The sequence below is a fragment of the Mus musculus genome, chromosome 12 (assembly GCF_000001635.26).
Source record: "Mus musculus strain C57BL/6J chromosome 12, GRCm38.p6 C57BL/6J".
NCBI lineage: Eukaryota > Metazoa > Chordata > Mammalia > Rodentia > Muridae > Mus > Mus musculus.
Genome location: NC_000078.6, coordinates 37,568,775 through 37,584,354, shown reverse-complemented (window position 1 = coordinate 37,584,354; position 15,580 = coordinate 37,568,775). Strand labels below are relative to the sequence as shown.

General features: G+C 35.7%; 1 protein-coding gene across 1 annotated transcript in view; it reads right to left on the bottom strand.

Annotated features, from left to right (window-relative positions):
- Positions 1-2,422: 2,422 nt before the first annotated feature.
- The window catches only part of Agmo (alkylglycerol monooxygenase), a 340,294-nt gene continuing 327,136 nt past the window's right edge, over positions 2,423-15,580 (bottom strand). The window contains exon 13 of the mRNA NM_178767.5: positions 2,423-2,911. Coding sequence (NP_848882.2) covers positions 2,831-2,911 — 81 coding nt within the window. The 3' untranslated portion in view covers positions 2,423-2,830. The remainder of the gene's footprint in view (positions 2,912-15,580) is intronic.

Here is a 15,580-nt window from a genome sequence, read left to right as displayed (position 1 = left end):
ACCAATTAGCACCCCATACTCTATTGCATAACAAAGCAGGCTGGATGAGCCATGAAGAGCAAGCCGGTAAACACTGTTGTGCCAGATTTTTGCTTCAGCTCCAACCTTGCCTCCCCTCAGTGATGGACTGTTCCCTGAAGTGTAAGATGAAGTAAATCCTTTTCTCCCCAAGTTGCTTTAGGTAATGCTTTTTGTCACAGAAAAAGAAAGCTAATTAGGACATCAATCGTACAAGGTTTAAAAGCCCAGGACACATAAACCTTCTCAACTATTACACAGAATTCTCCTTTAATCTTTTTGAAGTGGGAACATCAAATTGGAGAGTGATGACATACTCTGCTCCTGAACTCCTGAGCCTGTAATTGTTGAGTTTTTCTCTGAATATCTTGTAACAGGACATGAAGAAGTGTCATAGTCTTTGCTGTTAGAATTCAGAGAATTAACAAAAAAAAAAAAAAAAAGGAGAAGAAGAGGAGACACCTAGTGTGTTCCATGGCGGTATTGGGTAACTGATTTAACCTTCTTCAGATTTCTGCAAAATGGTTTCATAGTACTTGCTTCTGCAATCATTTAGAGGTTCCAGTAACTACTGCTAATGGAGTTCTGCCCTACAAACACATGGCTATTGTAGTTCTTTAGGTACATAAGCAGGACTGAGTGACTTCGTAATTATTGCAAAAGCAGAGTACATCTCTCCATCAAAAATGAGTAATGGACAAGCCCTATTTCTGGTGTTATTCTCTTGAGGGAGAGAAATAAGGACAATTAAAGTCCTTCCAGTCAAGAGCCAGCATAAATTACATGGAATCATTCAAGATCAATTTATGATATTACTAAGAGTTTCATGACCTGTCACCATGCATTAGTGTTTGCCAGAGAAAGTAGGCCTGGAAAATTAGCAAGGGTGAAGGTGAATAAAAGTCCTATCTAATGCAGAGAAGCTCTGGGCACATCACCTATCTGGGAACCATATCCATATTCAAAGGCTTGGAAATTTATAACTTGAAAGTAGCTGTATTTCTAAAAATAAAATGAGCCAAATTATAATGAAAAAACATGAGTTATACATTTGAGTTTCTTCAAAGGATGCTGTTGCACATGAATTATTTTCATCGCTATAGTCATTTTAAACTACCTCTCCCCCCTCTCTCTCTCAGTATGAGCGTGGGTTTGTGTGTGTCTGTCTGTCTCTTTCTCCATCGTAAAACTATTTCGACATGCTAATTAAAAATTAAAGAATCTATAAAAATACTCTTTTCTTCCCGTAATTTAATGATGCGACCTATAGCATAGAGATTCTTTACAATGTATACTATGCAGCTCAAGAACTTTGATGGTACATGAATAATTTTATACCAGCAGAGGGCTCCCTGCCTTAAGGTAGCTTTATACCTGTGAAGGCCAGCCATGCCCGTTAAGTGAGGCACTGCAACCGGCATTAATATTTACACCGGACTTCAGAAACAGCGTGACTCCTGTGTTTAATTAAGAAGTATAAAAACATGAATGGAGCAAAGCCAAACCCACTTCTGATGCTTGAGATATAATTAATATTTTCATCATGCAAAGGTAATCTTCCTCTGCTGTTCCAGCTTGAAAAGTAAACACACTTTAACCCGGTCTCATGGGTGCACGAGCACCTGCAGCCTTATTCTCGGACAGCTTCCTAGGTTTCTTCCTTGCAGTCTTAAGTGAAATACGTATAATGAAGCAACCATTTAGTCTCCTTAATTCAGTGATGCCTATAAATTGAGAGTAATGAAAGTCATTAATTTAGATTAGCACTTTTAACTTGGACTGCAAAAATTGTCGCTTGAAATTGTCCAATAAATATTGCCAGAAAAGAACAATTCTTATTTTTTTAAAGACTTTTTCAATCCTTTTCTGAGCTCAGTTCTTAGCTCTGTCAGTTCTCTCCAAAAGAAACATATAGAAGACTTCAATCTGGCATCAATAGGAGTGGAGGCTCTTGGTCTTTTGAAGGCTCAAAGCCCCAACATAGGGGAATGCCAGGTCAGTGAGGCAGGATTGGTTGGGGCGGGGGAGCACCCTCATAGAAGCAGGGAGAGGGGAGATGGGATAGTGGGTTTGAGGAGGGGAAACCTGGGAAGGGGGATATAACATCTGAATAGTAAATAAATAAAATAACCAATAATTTTAAAACACTTTTAATATCTTATTAAACAGTGTAAGCATACCAGCTTTGTCAGTTCTTTGAGATAATTTTTATCAGTATTTGAAACAGCATGAATTGTGATGTCCTCCTTATGTAATTGCAACATGCTAACCCAACATTGTAGAAATATGTACTGCAGATGAACCTGTTGAACAGATTGATTCTTTCCATTCTAATATTTTTTCACATAGTTGGTGTGTGTTTATGTAACGCCCCACTATAGATGACTGATTTGCAGAGGCAAATGCAGGTTCACACACACAACAATATATTTTAAATACAACAGAGATGTATCTATGTATATACTTTTAAAAAATGTTAAAGGATCAGCTATCAAACCAAGAAGACAAACATAATTTTCACTCTTTAAACAAATTTATGCCCCTGTTTCCTTTCCTTATTCATTGCCACAGAGAGAAATGAATATAGCCTCAATGGATATGGATAGGTTTTAGTGAGAGCAAAATAAAAATAATAATTCATAGTAATTTCAACAGAAAAACAAATGTGAACAGCATAGGTAAAGAAATGTTTTCATTTTTCATTAACTAAGTTGCTCTTGTAGGTACCATGTAAGATACCACTCTTTCTCTGTGATGATGTACTATGGTGATGCAGGACGGAGAACTGACAGGACCGGTGGATCTGTATGCATTAAGGCTTTTTCCAAGAGCCAGAGGTGAGTTGTGTTATGCTTCTTACGCCCCAGAAAGCAATGCAAACCGAAAAGAAAATCTAAAGAAAGAAAACAACAAAAGTGAATCAAAACTTTTGTTCCAGTGAGTTACATTATTTCCTGGAAAAAAACAAACACAAATAATTTTGCACAGTCAAATTACTTAACACTTAGCAAGCTGTTCAAGGATGGAATTTAGTCAACTTAACAACAAGGCATGCTATATGAAGCTAAAAATATGAGTAAGAAGGTATTTTTGCTCTTTTTTCTCTTACATTTACAAATATAGATTATTTAAAGATACAGGGTTATATAAACTAGACACTGAACATAATAAAACAGTTTTTTTTTTCTGCATTTGTGAGTAGTGAATCCTGAGTGTTCTACGTTAGATGATGTAATTGCTTCAATAGTTTAAGGAGGCTTAGGAATATGAGAAATGAAAACACTGTTGAAGAATCATTTTCCTCTGAGGCAATATAATCTAGCCAAGTATGCATTTCATTCAACAGGAATGAAATCCACAAAACTCTGGCTAATTTGCCTTTCCCTTTTGATATCACTATGTATTAAAATGTAACTACAAAAGTTTTCTTAAAATTGAAGATATAACTTAATCATAAAAAATCAGCCTGGGGAGTCTATTGAGTTTAATTTCTTGCTTTTGGGTAACACCAGAAACACTAAACGAATCACCAAACTTGATATGTGAATTTAGCAATAAGGATCACACAGCTATTTCCAGCAAGAATAATGGCTGTAGTATTTCACTCTGCATAATCTAAATACTATATCCCATGATGCACCTGTTGATGCACTTCTCCACTCTGTTCCTTTTGTTAAGCCATAGGACCGCCTTCCTGGTCTCCATTTTAGGAGAGTTTTAGACCAATGATGAAAGAAAGAAACAAGCAAACTCATTGTAATAAGTTTGTAATAAGCCACACTTATTGTAATATCTATGTGGGCTGCTTCCCTATATCATCTCTCATATATATAAGAACTGTACCCACCCCTTCTCTAAAATATGACAATACTACCAGTTTCCTCTCTCTAAAAAGACAGTTACTGTTTCTGGAAGGTGCATTAAAATATTTAGTGGTAAACTACTTAAGCAGTAGATGAAAGCATGAGAATATGTCCTGGTGAGGTGCTGATGTAAAGATAATGACATCAACAGAGGCCAACCATTAATTTCCACAAACACCCTTGCTATCAGGATCAGAATAATGAAACAATGTCAGCAACAAACAAACGAAATGCCCCAAATTAAAAGAAATAAATTTTGTGGAGCATTGATGCTTGGATGTGATAAATTGTTAAACTTCACTTCAACCTTCTAGTTGTTTCTAGATGAGCAATTACTGGAATATTGTCTAGTCATACAAGCTTGTTCCCCTCACTCTATTTATTCCTTTCAGCCTATTATGCCCCCTTAAAATGAAAAATAAAATAAAAATCAGTACATATATTGAAGCAGAAGACAAGAATAATATTAACATTATGGAATTGCTTCAGAAGTCAAGCACAATGTGTTTAATGGCTGGTTTTCAAATTGTTTCTTTTGACTGTAACTCAAGAGACATGACCTCATGAGATTTCTCATGGCAGTACCAGGTAAAATAACATCAGGAGCAGAAGAAAATTGTGAATACTCCTAAATTTGAGTAGCATGTTCCTTTTGTTTTTGAAAATGAGTTAATGTTCATGGGATGGCTGAGAATACACCTTCTAAGAGGGTCAGAAATGATGTCTATAATACTGGTAAATATTTTATTTGAATTTAGCATATTAATCAAACCACTAGTACATTCTAGTGGAGTCTGAAATATATATGGCAACAGAAGATTTCATTAAGTTTGAATCTGAAGTTTAAGACTGCAATCATTTTCTCCATGGAGGAAGATTGAACTTGATGAAAAAACTCATTGGTCATATGTAATTTTTCCTATTCCCCAAGTATGGAAGGTCGTATTTAGATTATTCATACTTCTATCTAGCTTCTCAGTGATACTAAAATGTCTCAGCTAAAACTAGAGTGAAAAAGTTAAAAATTACAGGTTATGACTTTGTTATTAATTCACGATTATGGGAAGGCTTTACATCTTTGAAACTCTGGTCCAGTTGGGGTCTAGAGACGTCCTTCCTACCAAACCCACACATTGACTATTCCCTACCCAACTCAAGTGAAGACAACACCCTACAGAGTAGCAGGGTTCATGTTTTTCAATTTCTCTGTTTGGTGCAGCTGTTGGGTCTCAGGTGAGTCAGTCAGACCTGACTAATGTGCTATAGAGATACTTGTGTTATGTACACTCGCTTGATGTCTTAACCAGACTGTGTTGTCTGAACCCAACAACACAGCTTGGAAAACTGGTATCTCATTTGTGGATGAAGCAGTAGGAACTCAAACATGTTAAATGAATATGATTACCAGGCTATCTCAAGAACATCAATAGCTGGGCTGTGCTTCATATTTGCAGTAGTTCCCAGAAAGCCCCTGTGCTCAACAACTCTAGAAGGTAGATTAATGACATTAGCATCCCATCCAGAGTAATATGTTTTCTTTTAAGAGTAACAATCTTGATTTGCAGTTTTTAAAGCCAATAACTGCTATGCTGTTGAGATGTTTTCATGGTCAATATTTTAAGGATGAAAATTAGACCTTCAAAATATAAGGACATATATATTGACCAGTGGTCACAGAAATAATATAAAATGACTATGAAGGCTAACCTTGTCCTTGTTGCTGACTCTTTGTTAGAAATATTAAAGTAGAAGAAAACAAATTATTTTTATATTTTTGAACATATATGAATAGATTTATTATATTACCAGAAATAACAAAAACCTAATAAAAATTTAGTAGAAATAATTATTTGTCATGAAACTCACATAAATACTTGATTATTAATATCAAATCTCTTAATTTTTTTAAAAATTTTGTTGGATCTTTTGTTAAGCTTATTCATTTGTGTTTCCATAGTCAGTGAGATTAAATGGGTTTCATTCACTAATAGACCATTAATATATCTCTCAGTCAAGTGAAATCAGGGCCACCACATACTTCCTTAAGCATAGTGACAGAGTAAATAGGTATTGTAGCATTTTAACCCATATTTTTAAGTGATTTTTATAAGTTACTCTAATGTATAAGTATGTTTTCTGATGAATACAAATTCAATACTCATTTTATCCTAGCTCTGACCACGTCCCTTGATTTTAACAGCTGGATGCAAACTATGAACCAGAGGAAGTTCATTCCCAGTGTCAAGTCCTCCCTGTGCTAACACATCATTAGTGGTCCTTGTCTTCGGGCTATTTTCCTGACTTTCCAGGGACATCAACTCTCATGCCTGAACTTTGACCTGTACAGATGCTCTCTATGTTACTTCCACCTCATTCTAGGAAGATCATCAGTTGGCAGGTGGCTAATCTGAGCAGCTAATCTCTGCTAAACACCACTGGGAGCTATTGCCCCTCCCAGTTAAATCTGTTTCTGAGACCTTGCTGAAAGTGACTCAAATATAAGCAGATCAGGCTTCTAACCTACTGGAGGGAGATTCATTCATGCAGGAGGAAATTCATGCAAATGACATCCCAGAAAGTTGCAAACCCTCAACTCACAAGCCTGGATGGTTGACTTCTTATATTCCTTTGTGATTATTCATCTCTTCTGGTTTGGGTACACTGAGTATAGCCACTCAAATAGACCCAATGTCCAAAAGAAACAAACATCTTTTTGAAGAGTAGGCCATTACAATGACAGCTAGTAGGCACTACTACAGCTTTTATGGAGTTTTTGTTTTTGTTTTTGTTTTTGTTTTTGTTTTTGTTTTTGAAGGTATTCACCACATTTAACTTCGATATAAATTTGCAGGTGAGACACAGGATTTAAAATTTCTTGGATTATTAACAAAAGAATGAACATCTATGGGATAACATGTAGCTTGTTTTTGGCTACTTTTTGATTTCTTCTTTCTTCTACCCTTTTCTACCCTTATTCTTCCACACTTTCAACCACATAACCCTAAGTAGAATGGGAATAAAAAGATAGACAGGAAATGAAAGGGATCCCTTAATAATGTCAAGGGTCAGAAAGGAGGCAACAATATCATTAGACTTCTTCCTACTGATTAGGGGCATTGAGGTCCTTGGGGCAAGTTTGATCTTCTCTGGCAGATATCTAATTTCTTCTTGTTGTTTCTTTTTTTTTGTGCACTACTACTTAATAAACCACAATCAACAGCAACTAACAACAGCCAACAACCAACAATCCACCCCTCTTCTCAGGGCTTTAGCATTTACATACCCTCTCAAAAGTCCCCAGATTCCAAATATCACAGAAACTATCTGCAGCTGCAAGCATGATAAATGTGTTAAGGCATTTTCTATAGGGGAGGATCATTTATTCTGTATGACTAAGGAGAGAACCTCAGTTATTAGAATAGAAAACTAAATCTTTGTGAATACTAAAAGTCATTTTATTAAAATCAAAATTTGTGCAAGTGTGTAAGTTTACAAAAAAATGTACATTTCTATAATTCCCTAAGACTCATGATAAGCCCATGTACTCATTTGTAGCTCTGACAGCTCATACATGAGTCCTAAATAGAAGATAATAATTTCCTATAAAGTTTATTTCTTACTCATCCAAATATTAATATGCATAAATTAAAATGATTAAAATAAAACTATTTCAAATGAAAAGTGGTTATTGCTCTCTGGGTTGGAGTTAAGAGAACTGGCTATCTTGCAGATGCCCTGCTCTTCCATTTCCAGCATCCATATGGTGACTTATAACAATCTGTAACTCTGATGCTAGAAGAGCTGATGTATTCCTCTGATTTTCACAGGTGCCAGGCACGCACATATATACAATGCAGATAAAGCATTCATATATGTTATATATAATAAATATATATTATATATAAATTATATATATTATATATAATAAAAATATATTATATATGTATTACATATATATATAATAAAATTGTCTAAAAAGTTAAAAAGATCATTTCCCTAATGTCAATGAAGGATGAAAAACAACAGTTATTAGCTATGGTGATGATTGCCAACAATTATAAGTAAATACTTTAATGAAAACATAAAAAATAACTAAATTATATTAAATTGCCTGGGTATAAATAAACCAATATTTTTTGCATGCAGAAAATGAGTTTATTTCTTTTTTTTTAATTAGGTATTTTCCTCATTTACATTTCCAATGCTATCCCAAAAGTCCCCCATACCCTCCCTCTCATTCCCCTACCCACCCACTCCCACTTTTTGGCCCTGGCATTCCTCTGTACTGGGGCATATAAAGCTTGCATGACCAATGGGCCTTTTTTTTCCAGTGATGGCTGACTAGGCCATCTTTTGATACATATGCAGCTAGAGACAAGAGCTCCGGGGTACTGCTTAGTTCATATTGTTGTTCCACCTATAGGGCTGCAGTTCCCTTTAGCTCCTTGGGTACTTTCTCTAGCTCCTCCATTGGGGGCCCTGTGATCCATCCAATAGTTGACTGTGAGCATTCACTTCTGTGTTTGCTAGGCCCCGGCATAGTCTCACAAGAGACAGCTATATCAGGGTCCTTTCAGCAAATAAACCAAAGGAACTCGCACAATATGTACTCACTGATAAGTGGATATTAGCCCAGAAACTTAGGATACCCAAGATATAAGATACAATTTGCTAAACGCATGAAATTCAAGAAGAACGAACACCAAAGTGTGGACACTTTGTCCCTTCTTAGAGATGGAAACAAAACACCCATTGAAGGAGTCACAGAGACAAAATTTGGAGCTGTGACGAAAGGATGGACCATCTAGTGATTGCCATATGCAGGGATCCATCCCATAATCAGCTCCCAAATGCTGACACCATTGCATACACTAGCAAGATTTTGCTGAAAGGACCCAGATATAGCTGTCTCTTGTGAGACTATGCCGGGGCCTAGCAAACACAGAAGTGGATGATCACAGTCAACTATTGGATGGGTCACACGGCCCCCAATGGAGGAGCTAGAGAAATTACCCAAGGAGCTAAAGGGGTCTGCAACCCTATAGGTGGAACAACATTATGAACTAACCAATACCACGGAGCTCTTGACTCTAGCTGCATATGTATCAAAAGATTGCCTAGTCGGCCATCACTGCAAAGAGAGGCCCATTGGATTTGCAAACTGTATATGCCCCAGTACAGGGGAACGCCAGGGCCAAAAAGGGGGAGTGGGTGGGTAGGAGATTGGGGGGGTGGGTATGGCGGACTTTTGGGATAGCATTGAAAATGTAAATGAGGAAAATGCCTAATTAAAAAAAAAAGAATTGCTAAAAAAAAAAAAAAAAAAAACCAATATTTTAAGCACCGTGTTTTCAGTATTTTCAAAATGACTTTTGAGCATTGTGAACTTAACACTGAACTTGTCTCTGCTTATAGTATATTCTACAAATGGCAGAGATAAAGACTCATGTTTCCAGAAAACTGTAGTATTATCGAGAAGTCTTGAGAAGTGTGTGTGTGTGTGTTTATTTCTAAATAATATTTTTATAATGTAATCATACTATATTTAATGTGATGTTTTTGGAAAATTTACTACTATTGATTTTATAAGTGAACTGTTTATTTTTACCATGTATTTAGTGAATTAAAATTCTTAGCCTTAAAAAAAGCAACATATTTATGCTCATAAATAAATGGGAATTATTTGGAAAGAATATATTTCAGGCTTTAAGTATCTTCTGATATTAGTTTTATGTAACAAAATACATTAAACATCCTTGTTCAAGTTACATAAAGTACAGCTTTAGGATCATGTATCAAAGCATCAGAAGACATATATTTTTTAAAGCTTTTACCTGATTCCTATACTGTGAAAATTTGCTTACTCTTTCACACTAAGCTAAGCCAATTGAAACAGTCTAAAAAAACTAGCTTTACTGATGCAAGAGTCATATCATCCATGTTAATTATCTCTTCAGCCCCAATCTGATGATCTTATATCATGTACAACAATATACACACTTCCGAAAGGCTAGACCACCCGAGAATATGTGTATTCCTTTCGGCACTGTTTGTGAACTAGTCTGTTCTCTATCCAACCGCACTTGAGTTATCACATTAACACTTGAGAATGACAAATATTCTTAATAAGATCAGGGATCACTTAGAGGTCTATGAAGTCTACCTACAGTTCAGAGCACATGTTTGAAGACAGTTGGCCTGAATTAGCTACCGTGCATGTAAACCCATCTGGTTGGAATTGTATAAACCATAATTAGCATAGAGTGAAAATACATGCTACATTTCTCAAAAACATGTGTGGACTTTTTCTTCATTGAATTTAAAGGTGGAATTAATTGTCCGTATTGATACACAACTTTTAGGAATACTAACATTACTAACTTTGTTTTCAGAGTATAGTATCTGCTGGTACGATTTGGAAAAATGCTTTTGTTGCTGAATTCTTTTCTTGCTTATGAACAATAGTGCTGATCCTCAGGAGATTGTTTTTTCTCTATACTTTCTAAAGATTTTGGTATTTTCTTACTATCGAAGCTTCCTTCTGTTTTTTTTTTTTTTTCCATTTTTTATTAGGTATTTAGCTCCTTTACATTTCCAATGCTATACCAAAAGTCCCCCATACCCACCCACCCCCACTCCCCTACCCACCCACTCCCCCTTTTTGGCCCTGGCGTTCCCCTGTACTGGGGCATATAAAGTTTGCGTGTCCAATGGGCCTCTCTTTTCAGTGATGGCCAACTAGGCCATCTTTTGATACATATGCAACTAGAGTCAAGAGCTCCGGGGCTTCCTTCTGTTTTATTTGTTTCTTTTCCCCTTTCTTACATTAAACATTTATTCTTTCATTTTGAAGTTGAAAGTGAAATTACGTTGCACTCACTGAGCTGGGAAAAACTTTAGGGGAAAGGTACATTTTCCTGTGATTCTATACACCAAGGATCTTCCCAGACTTATCGTGAAACAGGCCATTGTTTTCTTAGTATGCATGTGAGAAGGAGAGAACAACTCAAAGCAGAGCAACCTGTCTTAGCTTTTAAGAAGTTGGAACTAAAACCAAAGGATAACAAATAACAAGCACTTGAATAATACCTTGTACTATTTTATGCTGAAATGTTTATATACATTAAAGTTACTGATGGGTAAACCATTCTAAATACCCTGACATTATGCCATTATGCCATTATGCATTATGATCTAAAACTGAATGATGAGTAAACTCCCCCCCTCTCTCTCTGTGTCTCTGACAGTTAGTGAATTTAAAAGTTTAATAATAAAATTTCTTCATTTAATTTTATTAAAGATTTTATAGTCATAGATATCAAATCCAAGCACTTATAAGTGGGAAAGAAATTCCCCCACCATTCCCCATAGGTATACACATTTCTTTTGTACTTCTATACATGTACACAAATGCTTTGCTTATAAAGAGAAATGAATTCTCTTTGAGTTCCTTGTGTTTGCTTACCACCAGCACAAAACTGCTTGATTTGTATCCAGTACATTTGAAACAGAAAATTTTGAGTTAAATGTTACTAGATCAAAGTCTTTCAGTGTCCCTAAAGAATTATTTCTAATGAAGATATGCATGACCACTAATCTAAGATTTTGGATATCTATATTTCTAACTTACTTCTCCCTACTGAAATTATAGAATTTGTTACCTAAAACAGAACTGTGTTTCAATAAAATTCATAAATTAGTCACAACCCCATTTTTTTATCTAATGGGTGGCAGCTAACCCCTCTCCCTAAAATCTTGTCATAAAACAAATGGATTTTCAGAGCATCCAGGACCAAGAGCTTAGGTCATGAGCTAAAACTTTTAGGTGGCTAAAAATTCAATATTTATACAATACTCACATCTCACATCAGCAAAGGCACATTTTTATGAATACAGAATTACATTCAGCGGTGCTTCTCAGGATATTTGGTGTGGAACCAAAATTTTCTTTGTATTTGTGTATTACTTAGGAAATAAGAACAAAATTCTAATAAGCTGTGCCCTATTTTTCAGGAGAAAATGCTAAGTTTACAGACATAATTAATAGTGGTGTCTAGTGTTAAAAATAAGACCGTCTATCTTAGAGAGTTTTTTTTTTTTAAGTCATACATTGTTTTTGCTTGCGTCACAGGGATGATTAGAGCTCCTAATAAATGGGAGCCTCTAGAGTAGACTAATAGAAGGCCAACAGCCCACATATGGCTTGCAGCTTGAGGGATTTCTCAGAGTTCTGCCAGAGATGGAACTGCCCAAACGGCTTTCTGTGAATGTCCTAAGTCATAAACTGCATCCTACTAGGCCAGGCATGCCAGAACTTGACCCAAGGGTATACAGAGCTGTGGCTGATGGCTAATAATGACGACTTCCTAAAGAAGCTACAGCTGCTTTCCTGAAAGACATCCCAGGTGCCTGAACTTTCCCTTGCTTTCCATTTGGACTACCTGTTCTGGCAACACTTTCAGCAAATGCAGAGGCAGGCAGCAGGCACCCAGCTGTTTCTAATAAGTTTGGCAATATAGGTCCTGATTAAACACGAGCTGCATATATCCAAGGTTCATAGTCTAGCTTTAAAGCTGTGAAAAAAACAAGAAACAATGAGAAAATGTGAAAGCCCTTGTGATGGTTTGTGTATGCTTGTCCCAGGAAGTGGCACTATTAGGGGGTTTGGCCTTGTTGGAGTAGGTGTGTCGCTGTGCGTCTGGACTTAAGACCCTCACCTGAAAGCCAGTTTTTCCACTACTAGCCTTCAAATGAAGGCATAGACCTCTCAGCTCCATCTGTACGATGCCTGCCTGGATGCTGCCATGCTCTTGCCTTGGTGGTAATGGGCTGAACCTCTGAACCTGTAAACCAGCCTCAATTAAATGTTGTCCTTATAAGAGTTGGATCGGTCATGGTGTCTGTTCACAGCAGTAAATCCCTAACTAAGGCAACCCTTAAGGCAACTGGGAAAGGCAAGCACATAAGAGGAAAAAGGTCCCAAGAGCAGGTTAAAGGGTCAGATATACCCACACCTATTGTTAGAATGCCCATAAAAACAGCATAACACTTGGTGTAGACTTATGCAGGCCCTGTGCTTGCTGATTCCACCTCAGTGACCCCATGTAAGCTGTGCTTAGTTACTAGGTAGACCATGTTCTCCTGGCGTCCTCTATCTCCTCCGACTCCTCCAGTCTATCCTCCCCATCTTGGGTGGGGTTTCAATTTCTGAGGAAAAGGACCCTGTTTTGTCCTGTTTTCTGTAGTCTTGTTAGGTCTGCTCATTTCTGAAAAGGAAACAGATAAGAAATAGATCTTGGGATAGGGGAGGTTGTTGGGGATCTAAGGAGAGTGGAGGGAGAGGAAATTGTGGTAGGAATATATTGTATGAAAGAAAAAACCTATTTTCAATATAAAATTAAAAATATAAAATAAAACCTAATCATAAAGTAAAATTGATTAAATAAAAAAGCTGTAAAAAACTAAAGGTATTAGCTTATATCAAGACATAAATCTCTCATGTTGTGAATGATGATAATAGTAATAATTTAATTATGAAAGCAAATATATTACTAAAGAATATATCATGAACTGAAGGAATCTACACATATTGGGGGACAATTTATATATGTGTATAGTAATTTCAGAGTCAAAAGTGCACATTTCCAATCTTTTCCAGAGGATCTTAAAAAATATACTGTAATATCTGTTTAAAACACCCTACAGTAATTAGCCAAATCAATAGTAGAAGTGTTTCTTGAAATACTCATTGGCAGAGATGAGAAAAAGCAATAAGCAACATTGCTTAAATTTCAAGAAAAGCAAAATACTAGAATGATAAATTATTAGAACAGACAGCTGATAATAGAACTCTGAAAGAAATGGGTCCAATCTGAAGGAATGTGTGGATGCAGAATGAGCAGGACCAGTATGGCAGGTGCACAGACGTCACATCTGCTCTGCTGTCCACAGGAGACTGTAAGACAAATGTCTATTTGTAAAACTATTAAAAGCTTCAATATAGACCTAATGTAAAACAACTATATATTAAAGTCACAACTGACAAAATTTTAGATTCTAGCTCTTTGAAATAAATATGCATGCCATCTTGTCAATTCATTGTTTATGTATCGGTAGGTATTTCAATTCAAAGAAAAAATAGTACAAGGCCTACTTCATATGGGAATGGATGCACAAAATATTATGTGAACTCAACCCTCATTAGACAATATTTTCTTTCTTTCTTTTTGGACACAAAGAAATATATTTAAATTACAGATTTTATCTTAAATAAATACTTAATGCTACTAAACTTTAAAGTCTATATTTGTAGATAAAAATGATCTTGTAAATTCATTGGAAATATTCATTGAAGCAATGTGCATGAAAATTTTTTACAGCTTCAGTGATGTATCTATTATGCAGGTGTTACTGGGTTTTGTGTATGCTTTCATGTTATTATTGTCATTGCTGCTACTGACTCAGCATAACAGGGATGTGTCCTAAACTTTGTGTTGATAAGATTCACATAACTAAATTCTTCATTGTTTTTATTTAATTTTGATTGTTATTGTACAAGACACATGGGAAGTATTTTATTAATAGAGTAAGTAAATTTTTATATCCACTCCTTTTTTTTGCTCGTATCATTCCTGTTAATATCTTCACTGATATCCATCAGAAACATTGGTTACACAGAGCATGCATATCAAATAAAGGCAAAAATAGGTGATAGATTGAAAACTACATATCATACATCCAGGTTTAAAATAATTATAAAACATACCATATATGGATAAAAACCAAAAATCATTGAAAGTAAAGAGCAGGAAATTGTTTCAAAGACCAGGTGATTTAGCCTCACATTAAGTTTAATTTTTTTTCACACACACAAAAAAATAAAAGGTTTTTAATAAGACAACATGTTGTCTAATTCACATACTAAATTTCTCTATACAAGGAAACATCACAATCCAGGAGCCAAAGCCATGCTGCTGCCAGTGGACCTTCAATAATGCTTTAGCTTCTTGATAGGGTCCAGACATACACTGAGACATGTGGTCTGTCTGAGCTTCAAGTAAATCGTCTGCTTTAGCTCCCTTGGCAAGCAGATTCAATTGACTTAACTCTGTAGCCTTACAAAGCCAACTTGCCTTTGATAAACCACTTTTAAATGGAGAACGTTCAGTGATATTCTCACTTAGGCCAACCACTTCTTTTACCAGATGGGTCCTTCTGACTCTTTTTGTCTCTGAAAATCACAAAGTCAGAAGCAAAAAAAAAAAAAAAAAAAAAAAAAAAAAAAAAAAAAAGCGTAAAAGCTCCAAAACCATGGGTTCTATAAAACCACTGCCTGAGAGTTCTGAAATCTGAGTTGTAATTTTTGGTCACAAAGTTACTAAGTCATTCTATTTTCTCTAAAAAAAAGTGGAAGTTACCAGCACAGAATGACAATATTAGAGAGTTCCCAGGATTATCCACAGAAATAATTACATTTGTTAGGAAAAGAACACATATAAATAGTCTTATGCAAAATATGGGCATAACAAGGTCATGAAATGAACAGAGGAAGATTCATAAAAAGTATCTTGTCGCAAGTATTCTCCATGCATTTTGGAGAATGTAGAAAGACTAGAAATGAAGAGAAGAGTGGTATTTTAAATTACCATTTCCAGATAACAAGATTTGTAATATTCACTGATATATTGGTCTGTGACATT